The 26,334-nt window shown below is 43.3% G+C and overlaps 1 protein-coding gene across 1 annotated transcript in view; it reads right to left on the bottom strand.

Annotated features, from left to right (window-relative positions):
* Nucleotides 1–26,334, bottom strand: part of megf6b (multiple EGF-like-domains 6b) — a 57,506-nt gene that overhangs the window by 25,574 nt on the left and 5,598 nt on the right. Inside the window, exons 4-5 of the mRNA XM_030051386.1 lie at nucleotides 21,868–21,972; nucleotides 2,738–2,860 (exon numbers count right to left, since the gene is read on the bottom strand). Coding sequence (XP_029907246.1) covers nucleotides 2,738–2,860; nucleotides 21,868–21,972 — 228 coding nt within the window. The remainder of the gene's footprint in view (nucleotides 1–2,737; nucleotides 2,861–21,867; nucleotides 21,973–26,334) is intronic.

The raw sequence follows: 26,334 nt of genomic DNA, 5'->3' as shown, positions 1-26,334 counted from the left end.
CTCTCTGCATCTCCCCTTCTCTCTCACCCTCCCCTCTCTAAAACCAAATGTCCATCACATTTAAGATCCTCCTCTCTCTCGCTCTCTCTCTCTCTCTCTCTCCCTCTTCTCCATCCCCTACTCTCACCCGCAGCCTAAACTCTCTCCCCTCTACTCCGGGCACATGCATGTGAACAACAGGAGAATGATTCTGCATTTTAACCTAAGCGGTGCTGTGATGAATAGCAAGTGTGAACGGTTTCTTTGCCTTGTGGTGATTTATTACAGCAGGCCATTGCATTTTTTCAATCTCTTCAAAGGACATTATATGATAAAAAGGGGAGATTTATAACGGAACATCATTCAGGTGTTGGAGCATAAGGAACGTGGTCAGCTTGAATGATTTACTGCATCTAGTTTTCTTTTGATATTGGCATGTGTATTAAAAAAAAAACTCCAAAAAAGAGCCACCAAAGCAATGCCAAGAAGTGCCAGAAATTGAATTTGCTATTTAGACTCCAAACATCTGAGAGAGGAATGAGTCTTGCCGTGAAGCCATCTACTCAGGGGCTAAGCGCTGAACTCTGTGATCTGTTGCCAACATATACATTTAAACACTGGTGTGCTGGACCATGACAGCACTTTATAGAGTTTAAAAAGAGCAGGGCATGCCGATAGCCAGGATTACTTCCAAGATTGGGGCAGAGAAGGCCCATAAAGACCTCTGTGCCATGCAGCACGTTTGACTGAGCTTCACCTAGATATTACTTTTGTTCTTATTAACATCTAACCTAAAACATTTGTAACATAACCCTGCAGTCATGACATAAGGCTACAAGCATCCAAAGAGACCTCAAGCTCAGACAGACCACCAGAATCTGATACAGCTACTCTTAACATGTGCCACCCCCACCGCTGAGTGCACGCAAATATTCACACACCCCTATAAAACATCATATGTAAAATGCAGATTTGTGCAGACATGGCAAATCATAAATCATGTGCACCATGCAAGCCAGGTAAGCATGGAAGACAGGTGATAGGCTCGAAGCCATATGTGTAAAATAAAGCACCCTAAAAAAAAAAAAAAAATCCTAATAAAGAAGCAGAAAAATCCAGCACAGCCCCTGGCGAAGACGAGATGTTTTCCCCAAGAAAAACTGGTCTCAGTGTGAGCAAGAGCATCCAATACCTGTTGGTTTTGGAAGAGGAATCACTATTCAAACAGCCTATTCAAATTCTCTCTCCCACACACACACACAGCCACCTCCAACTTAGTGTGAGGAAGGTGCCAGGCGCTGGCAGACCATCACTCCCACCTTCACGCTTGTGTTGGTCTGACCTGTAATGTTCATTTGGCATGGCGGCTGAGCGCTGACACTGTTACACACCTCTCAGCATGACAGCAGTTACTGTTGGCCTCTTCCACTCTGATCTGTGCCACTCATATCAGCACTGCTCATTCACAAAAAAACCCCACAGAAACAAAAAATATGACCAGGAGCTTAAAACTAGTGAACTTTCCAAAGACGATTATATTGTAAATTCAACATACTGTAATGGGTTTTTTGCACTGAACAAAAGATGTATTTGTTCACTCTTTGTCAAAGCCAGCGGTATAGGCAAACGAATGTCCCACAGCAGATGTCTTTCATTGACAAAATCCAACATGTTGCCAAGGGCAGGATTCACCCCAAGTAGTGATGTGGCTGTGCGCAGTTGGACTCCACAAGTGTTCAATCTTAATAGCAAATTAAATTGATGTTTTCTCTCATCAGAATGTGTGTACGCCTCCCCTGAGGCTTTGCTTATATCCACAGAGTTCTCCGATCTGAGGAGGGTCATGCAGCAGGAATGCACTGATCACTCTCTGTAGTGCCACATACGCAGTTTGAACATAAACATCCACAACACCCACTGCTCCCAGCCAGCTTCTTCTACTCCTGTAAATACTCCTGCCAATTGCAGACCATTATGACATTAATGCTGTGGGTAGTTGTTTTTCTCCAATGTACATCAGCAGCAGAGATCGGAGTGCTATGAAAGCCAGCTGTGACAACGTCCCCATATTAGCTATCCTAATAACCATAGCCTGGATGAGACCGCTCACTGGCTGCTTTAGGAGGCAGCCATACTGCTCGTCTCCTTCTCCTCTAGGCTTGGCTCTAGCACAGAGGAGTCATTATTCTGATTAAGCCAACCACTCACAGAGATTCCCTAATCAGAAACATCAAACTAGTGGAAAAAAAAAATTCTCAAGGGAAAACGGTGGGAAGAAGCTCAGGCCTGGTGAGCGCTGGCTGGTGCAGAGACTGGGCATCTGGCTAGAGCAGCGGTTGCACTTTCTATTTACAGATCAAAGTTACAAAGAGCTTTCCATGATAAATAAAAAAAAAAAAATGAGTGCAAAAAAATGCACACATAAAAACAAAGGCTAACATGAACTTGAGCAAATAGAGGAAAAGAGCAAAAACATTTGCCAGTGTGGTGAAAGAGTGGTTGGGATATGATCCCTGGTTGGGATACATGGAGGGTTAGGAATAAGATTATGCTAAAAGCAGATCCATCATCATATCTACTACAAACTGCGCTCAATACAAAACAGCAGATGCGCAAAGTAACTAAAATAACAATAAAACAAATAATGGCTGTAATTCAATAAAAAGCAAGCCTAAGAAAAGTATGTTTTTAAGAGTTTTTTTAGGAGACTGGGCAGAGACTGAGTGTTGGTGACTTGTTTGTGCATTAGAAGACTCACCCTGACAGGTCTTGCCGTCCTCATTCAGTTTCTGGCCAGGTGGACACCTGCAGTAGAAACTACCAATGGTGTTACAGCAGAGAGCCTCACAGCCCCCGTTGGTCTCTTCACACTCATTCACATCTGACAAGGAGAGAGAAGAGGAAACTTAATCTTGCAGTCATTAAAACCACAAATATTAGACAGAAGAAAAAACTGCTGTGCTAAAAATAAAGAGTTAAATGGAAAGTAAATGTGCTGTCACTGACAGGATGAAAACAGTCTGCAAGATTTAAAACATCAAACACATCATTTGAAAGGTCATGCCAGCATGGCTTACTGAACAAGGAGTGTGTTGGTAAAGGCGGAATTGGAATAGGACTTTTTTTTTTCCAACAGCCGGGATTGAGAAAAAATGTGCCTCTCTTTCATTCATGTCAGTCTGATGAAGTTTCAAATGTCTTCCCACGAATGAATTTGGATGCAGTTCTTGAGAAGTGTGGAAAAGTCTCTGGTGTTTGGAAAATTGTGATTCATGATAATTACAATGGGACACTGTTTCCAGTTTTAAACCTGTTCCCTTCACAGCTTTGTAAAACGTCAAGGTGACATTATTTCCAAAATGGAATTAAAATATATCAAGCAATGAATGGAGCGAGAAAAGTATCAGAGATGAAATATGCTGGCATAATATCAAATACACACAAGGGAGATACAATACCTGTATCTCCTCCGTAACCCCTAAATTTCCTCCAGTAAAAACCAGAGACCAGCGTGTGTCGCTCGTGTGTGCTGACACACACTTCCATGAGAAGTCACACTCTTTCCATTTCATTTCTATCACTTACACATCCTGCCAAAACTGTCATCAGCTAAACCACATGAATTCTCTCACTGCAAGTCACAAACTATACATAATGATGCTGGGCCGACGCAGGTGCTGACAGTCTGGCATATACAATAGTTTAAACGACACCACTTCTGGTATATGAGGAAATATAAGAATTAAAAATGAAAGGAATAATGCGATGGGTTATGGGTTGTTCTGTTTTACACTGCAATTTCGGGGCACAGCCCCGCATTTCTTGCAGTTCAGTTTAATTTCATTCATATGGGAGTTTGTCAAGAGAGATTATGTTCACAGTGTGGTTCTAGACTTGATGAAATCGGGCTGTTTCATTTGCACTCCCCAGAGAAGAAATCTTGGACTGACAATACACCGTGGAGAAAAGCAGAAGGGGGCATTCGCTTGGCACTAATTATCTTGTAAACCTTCTCCATGTCCATAAAACAGAGGAGGACCAGAGGATGAGAAAGAATGCCAAGAAAAGTGCTTTCTTTCTTTTTTTTTTTTTCCTCCAACGGATTTCAGTGCATTCAGTCAATGGTAGCATTTAACCAGCTAATTAAACTATTTCCCTCTCAGTTTACAACATCTGGAAATGTTAATACCAAAAACACGGTGTGCTTTCTATTGCCAAGTGTTACTCTGAAAAAATCCATCAGTCTATGCCATAAAAACTACGGAGGATATACAATATACAATGAGGAACCAACATTTAAAGGCAGACTGTGCAGTTGCAGAGGGGAGGGCACCCCTGCTTGTCGTGTTGTGGTAAAGCATGATGAATGCCACTCATTTCTCCGAAGAATAGAGCTTGTACACATGCCTCACTCTTTTATCTTTTATTTATGTTTTTGTGCACATTTGACATCAAAACATTAGATTCAAGACAGGCATTTAAAAGTGTTTGATTATTTCTCTTGAGTTATTAGTCTTGGCATGAACCTCAGGGGTTTTATCTTTCCTCTGTCTCATCCTTTAAATTAGCAAACAAAGTGGTGTTCCCTTCCTGCACAGTCTGTCTGTAACCTTCACATTCAGAATAAATGGGACTATCCTATAAAAAAAAGAAACTCTGATCCATCTATTAAATCAATTTCAAACCCACATAGAGGGTTCCTTCTTCTGCAGGTCAGGATCTGAAATGGGACGCTTGCCTGTTTCCAGTTGGACACCACATGACAAGAATATTAGCATGATTTAAGGAGCCCCGGTCCCAGGCGGAGAGTTTACTTAATTTATTTAAAGTGTATTCAACTTTTGAAAGAAAAGAGGTCGCCTAGCAACAAGAAATTTGGAGAGAACGATACAGAAGCAGACCATGAAGGTACACAAGCAGACAGGCACATTGTGGCTGTGAACAGAATGTGACCTGAAGTCAAGGGCATGACAAAAGTCATAAGAACATGCTATAGTGTGTGTGTGTGCATGTGTGTATGTGTGTGTTTGTCTTTGGGGGGGCTACCCCCGTCCCTCCTTCCCCCCGAGGCCACACACCTGTGTGGCAGCTTGAACAGGGATTTGTCCAGGGTCAGGGTCACGCTCATCATTCTCTTAATCATTCTGCCCAATAAGAAAGCAGGAATGCTGAGCTGCTGCAGGTCAGGAGAATACACAAGACCACAGTGACAGCTGCATGGTGGAAGGGAACAACATCATCTGTACTGGATAGAGACAGACGTGAATCCTTAACCCTTCCAAAAGACAAAAAAGAGAGATGATCTACATTACGGGGGAATGTACGGTAGCAACACTGACAGATTTTGTTGTGTAACTGAAAATAACTCTGTGGCATAACACTGCTGATAATGCTAAGTGCTATTTTCAAAAGAGAAAAGTCCCCACTTACGAAATTCACTGTCTTAAAATAGTGAACCCAGTGACCTCTGAAATGAGGAGTGGGCCTCCTAGGGGTTTGGAGCAGAGGCAACACCCCCGCCTGACTGCAGGGGGCAGTGGTGAGTTTCTCATGTCTTCAGTTCTATACACATCACCTGTCCATCAATCCCTCACCAGGCTCAATGTCCAGCTGAGCCCTCATACAAGTCTGAAGGAGAGCAGCAGCTGCAGAGCTACACCTTCCCTCTAAAAGAACAAATGAGAATTCAAAAAAGGGACTTCACTATCAGCCCCATCCTGTGAGCATCAGATCATTGAGGTTTCCTTCCCTGACCTGAGCCTCTGGGGGGTTGGTGTGCACGTTGCTGAACAGACTGCATGCCCCAAACAAAGCAGTGTGTCTGCAGCCCACTCTGTGCCTCAGGTCAGGGTCAGAGGCCACGGCTCAGCGTCCAACCCATGCAGGGTAAAATGCATGGGAATAATTGCGCCATGTGGTGAATCTTCATATAAATAGATGACCCTTGGCAACCTGGGCACTACAGCCGCTTTGGCAAGTGGTAAACCATGCTGCGAAAAGGAATTCAAACACTAAGAACATCACACACCCTTTCCTGCCCAGAAGAATTCACAGAGGCTTCCAGTGTGACAGTGTGATATACATATATGTGTGTGTGTGTGTGTGTGTGTGTGTGTGTGTGTGTGTGTGTGTGTGTGTGCGTGTGTGTATAAAATAAATAAAGGAAAAAGCTATCTGAATTAAGAGAAATAAATTAAGAATTAGGTAAGATACTATTAAATTAAAAAACTAAAAAAACAAAACACTGTGAGTAAGTAAGTTAGTTATTAGATTTAGCACAACAGGACAATATTGCTGCTGAATCTGCGCTATGCAGTATTTTGCAGATAGGTGACCTCCTTCTCATCTCTTGCAAGTCAAAGAGCCATATAAGCCTGTGTGGTGTGTTTTCACTGATTTAAAGAACACATACTGGTTCTCCAACACAAAACAACACATTAATGACCACATATTATCAGGACACGTGTACAATAAAGAACATCACACACACACACACACACACACACACACGGTCTGTTCAGCTGGTTGTGATCAGAGGTCTTCCAACACGTCAGGCATGTAAGGCCACACTGCGCAGCCTCCCATACCTCTTCAGTGTGCTGCCGGCTGGACCCCAGTGAACCTGCCCTCCATGTCCTCACGGCCCATTGACTCTCACTACCAGCCAGGGACTTCTGGCAGCCACCCAGACTAACAAACACAGCTGATCCCAGTCATAAATCACCTCTGAGTTTCTGTGCATTGTTCCGCGGGACACCGAAACATCCAACATCTACATTTCAATGAGAAAAGGTCAGCGGCTCAGAATGCTGTTATGTCTTCTTGTAAGCGAAACACACAACAAAAGCACATCTCTAAAATGGATTTAAAAAAAAAAAAAAAAAAATGTATTTCCCTGTTGTGGACACTCTGTTCCAAAGCAGTCTAGGGGAGAATGAAAAATAAAAACGCTCAACTGAAATTTTTGACTGTGTTTCTGCGAGTCAGCTGCACTGAAGCTCGGTGTTTACATTCCAGTGGTGTATTGTGTGACTTCCTGCGATAAGGACGACCGCCACTGCTCCCAGGAGGATGAGGCTAACGTCTCAGCAGACCATGAGGGGCTGACACTAACCTCAACAACAGAGCCAAAGAAAACCACCAGACCTCTGATAGCATCTCGGGGGTCACAGGCCGGAAAATTGCAGCATTCATCAAGGACGGGGGGACGCCGAAGATAGCCCGGCCTGTTTCCTTTTAGGGGCCTGATCTAAAAACCTGCTGGTGTAATAATGTGCTTTGCTAGTGTTCATTCCTGGTTTCATTCCCTCCAGTCCTCACAGCTGCTTTCATTTACCAGGTGCTATAGAGAGGCTATTGGCTATCACCCCAGAGATTCCGTAAGACATATTTGAGGTAGACATTTCATTCAGATGATGACTGGCGAGAGCAGGAGATTTTAATTTTGTCGTCCCCTCTGCTGCAGTCTACCTGACATGCACATGTGGCAGCTGCTAAATAACACTGTCAAAATTGGTTCATGGCAACACGCTGTCCAGTTGAGAGGCTAATCCTGCGCGGACCATCTTAAGGCTATAACCTGAAACTGACAATTACTTCACATCGTTTCACAGGAAACTCATCCTCACCTATGACCTCCATTTTAACCGACCCTTAAAATGTTTATTGCGGAGGACACACTTTTCCTTTACCCATCCAAAAGGCTGCCTAGCAGAAGTTCAACTGAATCAGATGAACTGGTGGCATGTGCTCCCAAACCTCATAAAATTTATTATATGGACCCCATAACCCCTCATGGGATTCAAATGGATATGTTGCTCCTGGAGTCCAATTTCATAAGGATCACAGCGATATAGCAAAATGTTTTATCCAAACCTCAGTTTAAACCAGTACCTCTGCGGTTAGGATTATCGTGTCTGCGTTGTGTAAATTATTGCAATACTTTTGTTCTAATGTTTCCTTATAACGCTTCTCTGCCAGACTACTGTCTCTGTGCTGTATAAATATTTACAGACAGATCAGCAGATGGCCAAAAAGATAGGTGAGATCATCAGGCGGGCCTCTCACCTTCCATTACAAAGGCAATCAACTGGGGCAAACAATACGACACTGGCATGTGGTGTTTTGCTAACTTTGATTAAGTCTCAACAAATATTACTAGGACTGGCATAGTTTATTGCAATTTGTATAAACAGGGGAGGGATTCCAAACAATAAAAAAATATCCATAAAAATAAGAGAGAAGTGATGATTTGAATCTATCACAATCAGTTATAATGATGGAACTGGTTTGCAAAGGACAGCAGATGACGAGTAAATAAATTTAGAATTTCATAAAACAGTAATGTGATGTAAAGTAACAGAAACAGATTTAAAAAAAAAAAAAGAAAAAAAAAAGAAAAAAGAAATGGCTATATGTACCTCTTTCTTCTGGTTGTAATCAGCACAAGCTCAACAGTGCCCCCTGCTGTGTCCCTTGCTACATCAGGACAAGCACAGATCAAGCTGACAATATGTGATTCTGTTCGCCTCTCATTCATCATGTAACTACAACACGGCTGCCACAACATAATTCACTTTCAAATACGACCGCACTTCTTTGTCAAAACACCCACTTGGGTAAATCTCTTTCACTCTGGTACACCACAGTTGCTTACACCAGCAGATGATAACATGTGATCACAGTGGGCCTGCAACACTTTCCACCCCTAATCTTATTAGGCGGCTTCCGAGTGCCAGTTTTGGTTATGACATTCTTCCTCAGGCTCTGTAATTGTGGCCACCTTGGCAGCTGACTTGTTATTAAGTGCCACTATCATTCGGATGTGGTGTGCCAAGCCTCTGCTCCACTGGCTTTCCGAGAACCAGAGAAGCTCAAAAATGTTCTCTTTAATGACAAAGGACTAACCACACACACACACACACACACACACACACACACACACACAGACTTTCATGATGCATACCCACTGGCGTTTGAGGCCCAAATCTATCCTGTAATGAAGTCATTAGCAATGTGTCTCAAGGTTGGTGCACATTGGATTAAAAACCGTATTTCACTCAGAGGAAGGGAACATAATGGTACAAGCAGTGAAAAAGCATTCAGTGTCCAGGTCTATTTACCTGTGCTTAAAGATTTTCCAAAGCACACTCACAAAAAAGCTGTTAGTGTCTTGTGCTCATAGGTAGGGTGGATTGATGAAAGCTGTCTTCAGGCCTGCCACTCGTGAGGTTCTCATGTGAAAATGCAGATGAACACAATCCAGCTGAATTCTCTGCATATCTGCCTTTTCAAACAGCTGTCTTTTGTTTTTATACAATTCTTCTCCCGGGGGCATGTGTTGACAAGAAACCTAAGACAAATAAGTCAGGCTCATCCAGCAGCAGCAGGCGGCAACGCGGCTGCGCTGGGAGAAGCACTCAGAAGACATTTTATTAATATCAATATTAATCAAGCCACTTGGTAGCATCTCTACAGCCCTGTTGCTAGGGGGATGGGTAATATGAACACAATCAAATATCACAATATCTTTAACTAAATACCTTGATGTTGATATGACAATGGTTTTGGACAAATAAATGTTGTTGAGTTCATAATATATTTACCCCGAGGAGATTTTTCGTGAACAGTCATTAGTGTTGTGGATATGATGACCAAACAGACAAACGCAAATAATAGAACAATCTAATAAGTTCAGAAAATTGTATCCCTTTACTGTAATGCAGCCTTCACAATCTGGAAAACCAGGAAATGTTATACTCATGCTACATCATGATATTACAATATCCAAAATCCCAGAAAAAATCGAATCTCATATCATAATATCGATATAATATTGATATATTGCCCAGCCCTTCCTATTACTCAGAGCACTGCGCCTTGAGTTTCTTAACAGTGCATGTTTGGACACAAGGGATTCATGTGTGACATCAAAGACACTAAGGTCTATTGTTTGACTTTGTTTAGTGAACGTTAAGGTCTGCTGAATCCTAAAGTCCTTTAATCTGTTTTGATGATCCATTTAACTGCACCACGAGCTGTGCATGTGCGTGTGTACATCTGCGCACATGCGTAGGCCTGTGTGTGCTTGGGAGGGAGCGCGTGTGTTTGCGTGCACATGTTCTCGTACATGTTCAACAGTCCTGAGCTAACCCTTTCTTAAGATCCAGCTGCCCTGCACTCCTGTAAGCTTTAATTTAAGGTACAGCTGAGTGAGACGAGCGTAACCCTTTCCTTCCCGGGCAGATCACTTAGGCGGGACTGTCACAAGCCTCAGCTCTTGCTAGCATGAGATCCCCAAAGAGGAGATCCAAGACTGAGATTCCTCTAAAGCAGTGTTTTAACACTGTGGTGATGCAGTGGATGGTGTCTGAGAGAGCGAGCAGCCCTGAGAGAGGTATGTCCTGCCTCCCAACACAACTCCCCTGATACCAAAAGGCGTCTGACTACTGTCACTCACTTTTAATGTCTGCTATAAATCAAGGGCCGTAACCCAGAAAAAAGTAGGCCAACTGTGAGCACTTTTGCGTGACTCCTTGTTGGATTGAATAACATTTTATCATCTACACAGACTAACAAGAAGAGCAAATACCTTTTGGACCCTGGAGGGGTGTCCTCTGACCCTTTGCGTGTGCTGTAGCTGTGCACTACCTGTTAGGACCTGTGTTTTCCACCCCTGACCCAGGAGTTTTGAGTGCCTGGGACAACACATGGAGGCCAGCAGGAATCCTAAAATTACTTGTTGTGATTTCCAACCTGCCTCCCTCCTGGTAGCATGTGTGAGATGTGCCACAGCGGTATGTGCAGCAGCCATAGCGGATGGAAAGTGCCCTAGAGTAATTGCCCTACAGGGCAAAGGGAGGCAGATACATGACAACATGTCATGTTCAAGGTACGCAGGGAGGACAAATACTGAGGCTCTGAAAATTGCTTTACATGCTGTAAGTGTCACATCACAGACTTTGGTAGCTGTTAAAAGTTGAAGGACAGAGCCGTGAAATAGTTATGTACCCCCCTGTGAATGTCTCATACAGAGACAATGGCAGTAATGAGAATCAAACCAAAGTTTGATTTCCAGCAAACAGCCTCGGCATTTGAAAGGTGAGTGACCCTGTCCCTTTACATCTCCATCAGATTAGCATTCACTTTTTCACACCTCATGACACATCAGTAAAACGCTGGCTGAGTACTGAAGGAGAACACTCTCTCAAGTCGGTAAATGTTGCCCCAGGCTAAGAGGATTCCATACAGAGATAATACACAGCACAGGAGATAATGCTGTAGGTGGAGGGAAAACAGAGATTAGCACTGACGCGATAGGTCTATCAAATACACAAGGATCACATCAAGCTGATAAGGAGGAACAAAGGCAGAGACAGATTTAGCAAATTCGAGAGAGATACGGAGAGTTTTAGGGAAGTAAGGATTGGGGGGCGATAAGGAGAATCAGGGCAACACTGGTAGAGGAAGAGATCGCGGCACGCTGATTATTCCTCTAATTGTATTTTGCAAACTCCTGTCGACTCTAATTTACACAAATGTGATGCTCTCACCCCCCGTATGACCAGGAGCGACCGTTCGTCAGGAATGTTGTAAAGTGCCTAATGAGCCCGGGCGGGAGCCAAGACTGAGAACAATTATGGAAGATTAGGGTGCTGTGCGGGACGCAGTGGCAGGTAGGGGGATGAAGATGTACCCCACCCTGTTACTGCACCATCCTCCCTCTCATTAGAGCCTTTCCTGACTTCACAAAGACAGGGCTGCTCTCTCGTGGTTGAGCAGAAATATTTCTTTCAGAAAGAGGACACAGAGAAAGCCACTGAAAACAAACAAGGGATCTGTGTCATTTATAAGGCAATGTCCTATCATCGAGGTACCTAGTTAGGAAAATTCCTTATTAGGAGTGTATTTTGTCCAAAAATTTACTTGAATTTAGACAACATAAAAATTCCCGACAGCGTGGCATCGTAACAACTGCTGCAACTGGATGGGTGATAAATCAGTTATTTTGATGGTTGATTTTATGTTTTAAATTGATCCATAAAACATCTAAATCATAAAATCGAGATTTTGACTATGTATGTTATAAGGTTACAACATCCGCCGCTGAGAGTACCTTCAGATAGAAGTAGTAGAAGTAGTAGTGTGAATTGTGAAAATTTTGAAAAAAAAAAAAAAAAAGACAATTTTTTTTTTTTTTTGGCCGTATCGCCCAGCCCTGCTGCAACAGAAAAAACATCTACCTCTCATCATCAGTGTCCATGAAAATTTTCCCCTTAGCAGCTTTTGTTTGTTAAATAAAAAAATATTAAAGTAGTTTGTAGAGGGAGACAGAAGTTATAGAGTCGGACAGATTCCATTGTTTGGTAAAAGTAAAGGGCATGAAAAAGGAAATGAGAAGGACGGAGAGAGGGAGAGAAGAAGGGATTAGAATGAGGCATCTGAGCAGTGTGGGGAAGAAGCAAGACAATGGCATGGAAAATGTGTGAGAAAACGCTGGGCCGGAGCTCCTGGGACTGTCTGGTTTTCTCGGCAGTGCCTATCTCCACGGCCTCCTTCATTTCAGCTGCTCTAGGGGTCACGCTATGCTGGCTGCTAACAATACTCTAAATGCGGGATTAAATCTGCGAATAGCAAAACAGAAAACATGTGAATGAGGTGCAAATGGACCATTTACACACCAATTTATAGCTCACAGGAGGAAATAATGCTGCAGCAAAAGGCTCAAAAAGCCATTACCACTTACGAATGGTGTTTGAATAACATTTCACCACCTGGCTTCGTCCACTGCTCCCAGTAATGAGTCTCAACCACTATTTTCACCCCCTGTCTCTCTTATTCACACAGATTTATGTTTGTGTTTTCAACAGTTAAACCTAATGTGCCGTCGTAACTCTCCCCAAGCAGATTCGAGCAAAGGAGCAGACTTCAACCTGTTCACACCCATTTCAGCTGTGGCCTCAACCCATCGGAGAAGCAAAGAGATACCTGAAGAGCGATGTAGATTCCTTCTGATCTGGCGGGACGTTTACTATCTCATTACCAGCCATTTGACTTTTACAACTCTGCATCTCCCACTGTAAACTCCCTAAAAGGCATAAGACCAGATTCTGAGCAGATAAAGCATATGTGGGAAATGTTGTAAAAGGGTCATATAACTTCTCCGAACGCCTGATGCCCTTTGACCTCCCAGTAGACGATGGACACACCAATCATGAGTGACATACTGCTGCAGCTGGGCATCACAAGCCTTTCGTGCTCACAATTAGCTCTGCGTAGCTGAGTGATATAAAACGTAATCGTGAGAATTATGGGTGGGTGTCAAAAATCTAGCTGCCCAGCCTACAGATCTTTTCTCACAGTCTCAGCCTGCATATAAGAGCAAATATGCCAACTACAGAATGAGAGAACAGAAAAACTGAAAACTGTGACATTACTGGAATCCATTGCAGAATTGGACAGGCTGCCAAAAGTGTAAGTGGATTTGTAGTAGTCTCAGTTAATCTGTAATCAAATTGCAGTATTACAGCGTGTCAAATTAGTCAAAGCCGTGGTATTGTACCTGTCATTCTTTAGCGCATTTATGCCATCATGAACATGAGAAGCCTCGCCTCTCCTGGAGCACCTACTGGCTCCTAATACACCAAAAAACACAGCTATGCCTCAGTGAAAAGGAGGCCTTCTGAAACCATCGGTCACACTGGCTAATCATCACGATGGGACAACGTACTAAAACTGCCACATCCCTAGCCACGAGCATCGAGGCACACATTTGTCTTTCATTTTGGGTGACTAAGAGGTGAATTCTTGCTGAGGTGTTCCTCTTGCCCAGATGGCGGTTTCACAGATGTTTTTCTTGATCCCAAGTAAAAACCATTCAATGGGACTCAGAACCCAGGGATTTATTTTTACAATGGGAAGGGTCCCGGGGCTAAAATGCTCAGAGCACCTCTCTCCTCGCTTTACATTCCTCGCTGCTCCCAAACACGAAGAGGGCAGATATATTTAGCAAAAGAGTGGGAAAACAAATCCAAGAGCTGCTCCTTACCAGTCAACTGACAGTCAAAGCCGTATCCTTGCCAGCAGGAGCGACGTGTGCAAAATGGGTTCTCCATACGGCAAAGGGATGTTCTCTTTTACAACACGACCCCATGCAGGCGTGATTCCTCTTAAGCATGGCAGGAGAGCAACATTTGTGTCACTGCTGCTCTCGGCCATCACTGTCAGGTCTGTAAATGGCCTGATGAATAAGAGTGATGATAACAGTTAAACCACATTTTCAAATAGGGTGAGAGGCCAAATACCATTCCTGCCTTTATTGCTAGTGTGGCCAGTCACGTTAAGGTCCAGGCCGCTCTCAAAGCCACAGACACGGTCCACATGCTGGCTTCACCCTTGACCCCTCTGCTCCCCTGCCATCCACAGAGCAGCAGGAGACACCGCATGTCAGAACTGCTGCGGAAATCTGACCAGCTTTAACACACATTGAACATACAGTCAGTAATGCTACTATAATGACTGGTGGCTTTACAGCTTTGCAGGGCTAGAGAACAGAAGTGGGCATCTTCTGAGATTTTAGTTTCCTCACCCAAATGTAAAAGCCACGGTCAGTGTCAGTGAGGTCCAGCGACACTTACAAGAACGTATTTTCTTAGCAAGACGTGATTGTGTAAGTAGCACGTTCACTTCTGGGAGGTGTGAACCACCCAAGCTTTCGGTCACATGTGGTCTTAATGTGCAGTGTTTACCGTGACTGCGAAGGATGCATCCATATGACATGCACGTAAATTTACATAAAGAGACAAAATATAGCCATTTGTGTCAAGAGGTGGTATGCACATCCATCATCAATTTCCACGAATGCGGACCAGTAACCTGTAACCTGTGTCAAGACAATTTACTGTAATTTACATGAGCGCTCAAAGGAACCATGTCAGCATGCTTGTGTTCGGTGAAAAGAGAGCAACGTGGGTAGTTAAAAGGCAGGTTGCAACAGGCTACTGGACAGTTACTGTGAAGAAAAGAGTACTATTCAACTTTAAGTAATTGCAGAGTAGGACAACTATTAGGGGATGAATAGAGGTACTGCAAAGAGAAATAACCCTTGCTGACTACAGAAACACTGCTGTACAGGTGAAGCCATCACTTATGATAAAATGCAGCATCTAGTTACATATATGCAAACACAGCTTAGAAAGAATCACGTGTGTTTGCGTGTGTGTATACATGTTACTCTGCATTGTGCACAATAAGACATTGAGTAGTAAGAAGAGGCAACAAGAGAAAGAAACACAGAAAGAGATGTGTTTAAGTTACAAAATGCTTTGCACTTTATGATGCCCAAATCACCAACTAGTAGAGGGCTGCCATCATTATATAAAAACAAAAAAATATATTTATCATTCATCACTTTGTGGGAAAAGATTTTCTGCAAGGCAAAAAGCATCTGCCCTGATGAAGCGACGTTGGGCAACTGGAGCATCACAACCATTTGTGTTTCTGAACCGTCACTCTCAGGAGGGGTGGTACAGTTAAAGTAACAAGGGATCCTTTTAACAGGTGAATAGCTATCTCTAAAATGAGATGAGTCACCGGCATAGAAACGGCAGGAAACCTACGCACTTTCACAAAATGAGGAAATATATATATTTTTGGACTGCTATTGGGCTTCCAATCACTAACTGTTAATAATTATGTAAATGAGACTTGTGTGTTTTAAAAAATGATGAATGATGTGGTGTGTTTTGGCCACGTGGAAGGTCCAGGTCAGCATAGAAAAGCTCACTTTAATCATGTTTGGAATATTAATGTAAAATATGTGACGACATGCCTTGGAGACATGATGCACGCCAAGTGTCACAGCAGCATCTTTGCTGATGTGCTCAGAGCGGCACATCTCAGTGTGCTGCGCATTCCTCAGCACCTTAGCCACTGAACTGTGCAGGACTCACTTTTTGTGCACTCATGCTCCAACAGGCATCAGAGGAACAACTGACCCCATTATTCAAAGCCTCATTGAAGTGTTTATGAGCTAAACCACAACTCTGAACACAACATATTGGTGTTAGAACGTTGTGGATTGATTAAGAAAATATAAACAGAGGACAATATAAGGCCTCTGTCCAACACAAACATGTGCTGATAAGTTATGAAAGATGTTTAACCTTTTTGTAGAAAAGTTTGAGCTACTGTATTTATAGCATCTGAGGGGCAAAAAGGCTTAGAGGTATAAGGGTTTCCCAAATTCTCAGTCATTCAAAAAGGAGAACATGTGACATTAGGTTCACTAAATGGTAACATAAACCAAACTAAGGGGTCCTATTCTTATTACTTCTCAGCTGGATTGATAAAGTAATTTCTACTTATTGAAAGCTTCAAAGGCAGTATGGCTGTTGCTGAGACGGCATGCCTGGGATGCTTTGAAGCAAACATTACAGAATAATGAGAATGATGATAGCCATCAGTAGAGGGCCTGTCTTGAGTGATGTCTAGAACATGCTGGTCCTCCTGGCATTGCTGTGACCCCAAACCCAGCCAAGATATGAGTTTATGGCCCACACATCATTTACACAAAAGCAAAAAAAAAGAAAAGAAAGCCATAATTACTGCAGAAGTGAAAGAGCTCTTTCACTAAGGCATTTTAAAAGGATCATGAACAAACATTTTCATGTAGTAGGGGTATTTTAATTTGGTATATATTTCCCTCCTATATCAGGGGTGTTATTTTGGTGTCACTTACTCCCCACAGTGGCGTCACAGGGTAATTCTTCCCTCCAAGATTATCACAGATTCCACTCAGTATCTGTTTTTCAACAACTTAAACTTTACCTCTTGCCTCTGAGTGGAAGAGATTAAGCAGCTTTATAGGTACTTAAAGGTTGTTGAACCAAGATCACTTTTCATATCAAACAGAGCATTACTGTGAGTGTGCCTTTGGCTGAGCCCAGATGTCGGCTGGTATGAAGACATCTGTCCTGCCAGAGGTCTGAAAGCCTTGGAAGCTCTTGATCCCAGAGGACACCACTTGCCTGCTGATGACAGGCAAGTGCATCAAGCACCAAGTGACTAAACCCCATCGAGGATAGAGAGACGGAGAAGTTCAAAGGCCTTAATGACGTCAACTTATATACTTTGTAGAAACCTGGATCGACATCAGATTTCTTGTGATTAAATGAGGCTGCGTTCAGATGCTTTTTTGTTTTTTTTATTTTGTTGTTCTGTTGCTTAATTTCAGGCCATTTCTTTGTTTGGTTTGGTCAGTTATTTTCTTGCAACTTTTTACTAATTTTTGCTCATTTTGGGGGCATTTTTTTAATTGCTCATTGTGTTTCCCCCATGTTTTTGTAAGATATCAAATGAATCTGCTTTGGTTTCAAAGGCTTGAAGACACAGCACAATCACTGATGGAGCATTGTAAGCACATTCTAAAATTAAACTTATTTAGTTTCACCATAATGATAGCATCACTGATATGTAACAAATTATATTTCTCTAGTAAAAACATCTGCGAATGAGACACACGACTGCTGTGACTTAGAGAAGTCTCCATCAGTTATGTCAAATTATGCAACCTTTAAATGAACTAATCTATCATACTGTATGATAGTATCATGGCTTGTCAATGATAAAGCTGAGGCAAGTGACCCCTGCAAATAAAAGGAATTTGTAGTCTATGAAAGCTCGGAGTGCCTGTAGGCACCACTCCCTCCCCTACCACAGTGTTAAGGCGCTCAGCAGAATGAAAAATAGTAATTATTGTCTTTTACATCACTGAGACACAATGAAACCAAAAAGCAAAACAGATGACAGCCTCAAACAGCTATTGAGAGTGCAGCACTAATTAGCCCCTTGAACATCATAAACACAGGGCAATTGCCATACACAAACACAGACAAACCACATCAAAAGCGCTTTAATGGAATATGACCACATAGAATTGAGCAGGAATGCTTAGACCGCTGACAACTGTCTAAAGTCATTAAAAGTTTGCTGAATCTTTTGAGCGAAGTGTGCCTTGATCCTCTACAGTGGCTCCATCTTATGTGTAAACATGTGATAACATGACAAGAATGAATGAAAAATGATTACCAGTTCCGAGAAGGCATGCGAACCACAACAGTAACAAACCATAATAGTAGCCTGGGTGAGCCGAACACTCTCTTCTTCACCACCACCAAGGTTATTTTGCTGTGGCTTAAGAATGTGACCGAGCTACAACATGGTGGCAGGAGCCTGGCCACCAGAGAAAAGTCTTTATGATGGCTGAACAACAAATCAGAGCAGACATTCAATGAGCAGAGTCATTCATTGTAGACAATGTTATGGCTCTTTTTACAATGAGACACTTTGTACTCAGCGTGCAGCTATTGTCTTTATTCTCAGTACTTTGACTCTCCCCTTAGGGACCTGATTTGGGCACAAAAAGACAACCTCTGTCTATATGAGTGCCTGTGTCAAACTCCCGCCATCATACGCCCTTTCCCCTGGACAGGAGGAATCACACCCTTCACCCATTCAGTGCCGATCACAGGGCAATATAACTACCACAGCGTTCACGGGCTGATAGCCTCAAATAGGGGGAGGACCAGGGTTTGGGGGTCCTCTGCATAGCTATGTAGTAGCAAAGGCCCCTGGGTGCCTATTGATGGCAGCTATCATTCACAATGTCAAACAATGCTGTCAGATTTCAATGTGAAGAAGGGAAGGGGGGTAGGTGATGTTTCGACTGATATCAAACACAGCAACTGAGGGGTTGGCTGGCCCCTTAAGAGCAATTTATAAATCTGCATCAAAACACCTTCGTGGCTATACCATCAGTTCCTCTGGCGCCTACATAACCCAAGGAGGCTCCCGCTGTAGCTTACATGCACTTCTTCAAAAATATGACTGCACAAACAATGTTAAGCCCAGGACACATGTACCCGGCTCATCTGGGGGCACCTTGGGCTCCCCCAGGAGGAGGTGGTGAATGAAGCCTTGGAACGGACCATCCGGGCTGACCTCCTCAGCCTGCTACCACTGCAACCTGGTCCCAGACAAGTGGCACAAAATTGGTGGATGGATAGACAATGTGAAGCCAGCAGACAATCGAAGGTGGTCCCAAATATTTTCATTTAATGGACACCTCATTCCCAAATTATTAAGATTGCTAGATCTCTCTAAATCAAGGATGATAAATATGTCAAATCATCAACTTGGAAGAATGAGTGTGTGCGTCAGAGAATGTGAAAACAATTCCTTCTATTTTTATCGGTGCTTTGTTAGCATGGGATTAAAATGTGACACTGACATACAGCATTTCAGCAATCTGCACACAGACTCCTGAACCTACACATATAAATGTTTTCACTGCCATAGACAGCAACAACATCAGCCTTTAGGAAGGGCCCACAGTGACTCTCCAGCCTTCTGCTGGAATGCAGGGACTTCTGATTAAAACAATATTCTCTGAACAGTGATATAAAAGAGTGTATTTTGCCTGGTCAAGAGGTCAGAATGGTGCCACAAGAAGACAATTAGCCAGGGAAACAGGGCACCACACTGCAGTGCTGCTTTGTATTGTCAGTCCTGGTCTGAGTGACTTATGAGCTGCTACTGTGGGGATCACAGAGGGCACACACAAGACACATGAAAGAAAGCTCACTCATATGCTGCCATTTCAGGTAATGCCTTCCACTCACCTCACAATTCAGATGACAACATCGTAAACGAGACCCGATCAAAGTTTAAGCAACTGTATTTACATATTCAGTCTTATGCAAATCTATCAAGTCTTTTTGTATGTACAAAGACAGCACACTTCACATTCAACAGATGGTTTTAATCTTGCCAAAGACCTTGATTGAGCCCATACGGAGCAGCTTGGGTAAGACATCCAATGGCCTCAAGCTGAAGCAGCCTGAAGGAACAGGTCAGCTGAGCTTAAACAGAGAGTTATGATCATACAGAGGAGCTGTCAGTATTAGGCCTGTCCAAGTTTAATCACAAGTCCCATCCTAACCAGGTAAGAGAGAGTGTATGTACAGTACCATGTCAGAGTTAAGCTACATCTATCCCTCCAGAGGCATCTAAGATCAAAAATCTGCGAGTTGGCATGTTGGAGATGAGCATGGAAATGCTGACTAGAGAGATCCATGTCGCACTGTGTAGCTGAACACAAGGGTAATGTAATGTAAAGTGTGAATGTAATTAACGCAGTGGCACATACATGTAAGCTTTCATAATTCTGAGTTGACGTGCATATCATTGAATTTCCTTATGTGGGATGATAGCATTTAAAACAGTGGATCACTCCTCAACAACAGATGTCAGGGATATACACCTACGATCAGCCAATCAAAGTGCACAAACGTGTATAACCTTGAACCAAAGCTGAGTTTCTTGGACGGGTACACAACGCCTTAGCAGAGACCCTTTAACTTTGTTGCTCTAACATTATTCTATTGGATTTAGTGGGCTTCTGCTGTCTAGCTGTATTGTAAATGCTTTTTAACACAGTGCAGTATGTTTTTGAATATTGTAAGTATTGTATTATTTTGTTGTTGATGGATGCCTAGGAACATCTAACAAAGGGACTGCCGATGAAAACCGGCCTTTTGGCCAACTTCGGTATATTGACATTTTTTTTAAATGTTGTTTAATGTGCGTTGAACAATAAAAGAAAAAAGAAAAGAAAATGACCCTTTTCAACCGCAAATGCACCTAAAATAGTGCCAGTGTGCGTGCATTGAGGCTATTTTCCATAACCCCAGTGTATGAACTGCCTACCACCGGTATAAAATAATTCCCCTATTGCACCTCAACCCTGTGGATTTCTGGACCTACCTTTGATCTAATATTCACTTAAGTTGCACATGCACTTTCAACCCCATCATAGCATTGTCTTGTTACATTATGTTGTGTCTGACTGTCTTCTTAATTGTGTGCTGTGGTGTTTGGCTCAGAATCAAACCTGGGCCGCTGCGTTGAAGGATATAGCCTTGATACATGGTACATGCTCTACCATGTGAGACTCTGGGGTGCCTCAGTATGTTGTGTTTTATGCACCAAGTTTAATTGCCTCATTGGCACTAAAGTTGTTTTGTATTGTATTGTATTTATTGCAAGTATAAAATTAAAATTACTTAAGTCAGGTCAGACCATGACTCACACAGGCGTTTCCTGCTGTTCACTTTGAGCTTGTTGTAGCAACAATGTCTGTCGGCTTATGGTGTCTGGAAGGGTCTACGCTCAAGGAGAGATGGGTGATTCTGCTGAAAAGCGAACACTAGGAGGAATTTCCTGTCGTGTGGTACTATCAGAAAAACAACAACATCCTCCACTGTTTTACTTCAACAGCTTGACTTCCACAATGGGTTGCTGATAAAATTCTTGGGCTGCTGTTAAAGAAGCCAAATGCTGATGGGATGAGATTCCCGTTCAGTCATAGGGAAATGCAATCATTCAAGTAGAGGGTTCAGTGAAGTCCTGGAGATTTGGCAGAAATTGATTGGAATCATTGGATCAGGGACAGTGGCCAAAAGGGTGTTTTTAATAAAACGGCAAACTTCTATCAGTTTCAATTCATTGTCCGTGAAGGGTTTTTCATTATTCCTTTTTTAGCTATCTTGTAAACCGCTTGCTGTGTCTGCTGACACTGGTGTGATATCAGTAAAAATGCTGAGACTGACTTTGTGTAACGGTGCAGCGTCATGTGATTTTCCAAAAACTATATAAAATCACATTGTTCCCTGAACAGAAGGAAAAGATATTAAGTTTTATGTATACACTTTGATGAGACGTCAAAGGAAAAAGGTAGAGAAAGAAAGAGAGAAACAGAGCGAGAGATGAAAGGTAGAGAGGAATGTCAGATTTGAAATATGCAAAACTTATGAGGATGTTTCGACTCACCATACTGGCAGCTGGGCCCATTGAACCCGGGGGGGCAATCACAAAGCTGGGTGGATCCTTCTCGACACTGGCCGCCGTTGAAGCACACCCCGTAGCTACATACCGCTACACATGGGCATGTGGATAGATAGGGTGGTAGAAAAAGAGAGAGAGAGGAATAAGAGGTGAGTCAAGTACAGACACCTGGCTGTTGTCACAAGATGTCAACGTGCTGTGTCAAATGCCGACCTCTTTCTATCACAGCCTTATCATCGACCTGTTAACTCCTGACTGACAGGGTGTTCGGCACTCCTCCGTTCACACTAACCAATGAGAGAGGGCTTTCCACCGGTTGGCTCTCTTTAAGATGAAGAGAGTAGGGACCAGGCTTTTGGCCAAGTGAAAGAAGTTTCTAATCTCAGTGTTCAGGGAGAAATTAATGAGCCATGATTGTTTAATCTCAGTGGCAGGGACAGCTTGTACTTATGTCGAGAGTGGCCCATGAAAATGGCCTGGCAAAGTTTGAGCCTGTTACCTGAGAACAACCTCTGTTGATTAACAGAAAAATAACTGAACTTTTGACCATCGACACCAACAATGATAGTATAAATGTGCAAGGGGTGAGTCGTGGGGTAAATCAGAGAGCCGCAGGGCAAGTGTGGCTAATCCATCTCTAGAAGGCAGCAGCCCTATCTCCATAAATCCTCTGAGTCAAACTCCTCTCTCTCTCGTTAAGACACGTGAAATTCAAGGAATCCAGGAGGTATAAACAGTGGTCAGACCCACTAGGTAGCTCAGAACATGTGAATCTACCTCAGAGGTGTAGCATCACATTCCATACACTCACACAACACTCACATTAATCACAACCCCGCTTTGCTTTAAAGTGTGCGTGTGTGTGTGTGTGTGCATGCGTGTGTGTGTGCGTGCATGCGTGTGTCTGTTCTCGAACTTGCTTGCATGCTTGCCTGATGTCTGTGAGTCTGATATCCCTGTGGAGGAAAGCACAGCTGTTTAAGCCAGGCCTGTTGTTTGCACTCTCGTGAACAGAGTACAGTGCTTAGTGATGACGGGTCCAGAGGATTGATGTCTATCATTGCTCTTCCCAACTGGCAACATGTGGACAGTGGGAGCGGAGAGCCAGAGCCCGTCTAATCACGGGAGGAATTTAAATGCCAGTCCTTCCTCAGATGATTGTGGACAAGTCCTCTCAAAGCCAATTTAACAGAGTATGTTCTGCCAGATATGCATTTTTCTGCTCATCTAATCCCACTGAGGCTGCATGGCCAATCATCACCCCCAGGCTTTGCCATTCATGGGCCGTATATGGTCATACTGTTGATACCACAAAGGTTCAAACAGCAAGATCAGTGTCACTTCAGCTTACTCTTGTCTATAGAAAGGAGTGGAGCAACTACAAAAACACTTGTCCACACTCAGTTATACGCTATTACATGAAAATAAACACCGCAAACACTTTAAAGTTAGCTGACAAAATGAAAAGACGTTTAGAGGTGTAAAAGCATTGACTAACTCTGCTTTGTGTCTCTGGCTTAACTTCAACTTCTTCATCTCAGCAGGAGGAAGGAATAACATAAAATTTCCAGACAAATGAGATGGACATGAATAAGTGGTCTTCTCTAATCATCGCAGAGGGGCCAGAGTAATTTCATTCATGTCTCTCAGCAGCTACAGCGGGCTCCCCAGAGAGTGAGGCTCAGTCTAAACATCCGCTTGTCATCCTTCAGTCTGCTCCGATCCTCAGACACCTGCTTAGCAGTTGGACCATCCAACAAACAACCCCTACACACACCAAACGCACAAGACTGTACAAACACAATGCAAAACAGACGTCATCTCTCTCTCTTTCTCTTCGTCTCACACACACACACATACACACACACACACACACACACACACACACACACACACACTAAATACCAGCAAAATACTGTAATAAACATCAATCACACATGCATCAACATAGTAAACATAGTCGCAGAGTCACAAAACTGACACACACTGTCCGGCACATCCAGGCTTCTATCTTAAATAGCTAATAGTCCAACATCTCTCTCACCCAATTTCTGAGGCCAGTGAAATCCTACTCCTGCAGGAAGACCAGCTCACAAACACTAATCTGCCCATGATGACTCCCAGCTCCTCAGGCTGTGTGGCTACAGTAGCTATAATACACTGCAGTGCTTCAACACAGTACAGCAATCACTACCTCTGTCAATATCTACAGTGATGAGATGAAGATGTGATGAAAGCAAATTTACAGCTGCACAGATAACAGATCAAAAGAGGAAAACTCGACTCCGAGGTCAGGACAATGATATTGCCACCAGCTGTGAGAGATCACCAAACAAGAGGAGACACTTTTCCACTGTAGTGAAAAAAGCTATAAAATATCTACATCACTTACAACAAAATAAAAGGAACGACCTCTCTCACAGTGACTTGTAGCATGGGTTTGCGGCAAGCAAAGGGAATGTACATTCCCCCCTCTGAGATATGAGAGACACGGGCTCAGTTGGCAGCTAACCAGGGCATTTTTGGGCTGCCCCCATCCTGAGCCCCTTAGACTGCTTAATCTTCCCTGAAATAATTCCTTAATGTGGCATGCAGCGTGGCGTAAAACTCACTCTCATCTGTCACTGTTATTGCCTCCACTCTATTACAAAGACACCTTTTCCTAGAGGATTAGCAGGTTCAACAAAAAAAGAGGAGGCAGAGAGAGCGAGCAGGGGTCACTGACTCACGCCGGACTCCAAAGACCAAAGAACAGGTGGCACCGCTGAGCTTCTGAAGGGACGATCACATCAATACAGAGGCAGGCCCATATTTGCTTAGGCTCCGTCAATCTGTTTAACCCCTATAGTGTGACCATAGGGGGAGACCACGTTTAGGGTAATTCGCAGACACAAAAGCCTAAGCTGCGGACTCTGTTTGGTGCCATAATTGGTACGCGGCAGAGTCGAGCACTGTATTTTGAGGCAACAAATCATGTTTTGCTATCCAGAGGAATGTGTCATTTCAAAGGATTCTTGAAAACCAGGGGCAGCTGTGTCAGATGGTCTTTAACAGTTTTTCTCTGAAAGACCCCATATACCTTTTGCGTATGGGCCCAAAGACAGTTTGACAATGCAAAAAAATTACACTCAGCAAAAACCCCTGGTATTTAACAGCCTGCAATTAGAATATCTGGGCCATTTTCTCTACCCTAAATCATATGTCTAAATACATACAGAGTTCATTCCGAGAGTCAAAGAGATCCTCACGAGGGACATGATACTTCCACAAAGGAGAATGAGAAGATGAGGGTGGGTGTCTGGCAGCAGGACTGGTCACATCACACACAGAGAAGTTAAAGTACCCTGACCTCACATACTGTAGGTGGTGGCTGACCCACTTTCATTGTACACTTTGTAAACTTTTCCTTTCAAGTGTGCCATCTAAAAGCTTTACTGCCTTTGCTGTGAGCTACCCACTGGCCCACGGGGAATATATCTGCATAATCAGTGTCAGCACTGTGGTGTATTTATATATTACAGTGGTAACCAAACAATCTCAATTACACCACCGTTGGGGTATGTGGTGCACCATGTGATGGGCGATTTCCGCATGTGTTTTTGGGGTCCGTGCCTCTGTTTGTGTACAGCTACGCACCATGTAGTCGTCACGACTGCTGACATACTTGTTGCGGTGTCCCACTACTCACAGACAAAGACCACCCATGGACAGACAGTTGACAGTTTCCTCTATTCCGGCTACTGGGCCTATTTCACATGTAGCTACCTTCGCCAGCCTGGTCCCACCACAAAAGGGGGCCAGTTCCTATTCAGCAGTTAACGAGGACGACAAACTGGAGGAGCCTTTGTCCTTGCTCCTCAGCCCCTGTCACAAAGCTTATTGTTGCCGTCAATCAACATAACTGCCTGCTTCTACTCCCAACTAGCCCCGTCCACTCTCACCCGGCCAGCGGCAACTTGCTGAGGTAAAGGTTTTGCTCAATGACCGAGCGGTCCTCAAAACACTTCAGTGGAGGAAGTGGCTCTGAGTGCCGTCACCAAGTCAAGAGCTCTACTCTTTCAAGGGAACCAGATAGTCATCAAGCCAGATGGAGTCTTTCCAAAACACACAAAAGTAGCGGATTTCAATCAGTCACATCAATTGCACTTAGTGGTTTTTCAATCTAACATTGCATTGTGCATGCACTTCCTTGGCTGCCTGCGACTGACTTGTGGACAAAAAAGACCTTTCACTGAATGTTTTGTAAGGATCTGAATGGATGTGGCTTTAAGATCTCTAAAGAGCATTTGCACTTCCACACAGGAATTGTACATACATTATATAAGGGCTGCGACTTTAAAAGGCCCTCAGTATGACTCATTGTAAAAGTTGCTATAAAACTTCAAAGCAACTTTGAATTCCTGAACTTTATAAAACTTCGAATCCATGCTGTCCTATCAGTGGAAAACTGCA

The sequence above is a fragment of the Myripristis murdjan genome, chromosome 5, assembly GCF_902150065.1.
Source record: "Myripristis murdjan chromosome 5, fMyrMur1.1, whole genome shotgun sequence".
Taxonomy (NCBI): Eukaryota; Metazoa; Chordata; class Actinopteri; order Holocentriformes; family Holocentridae; genus Myripristis; species Myripristis murdjan.
This window is presented reverse-complemented; position numbering and strand designations above follow the sequence as displayed.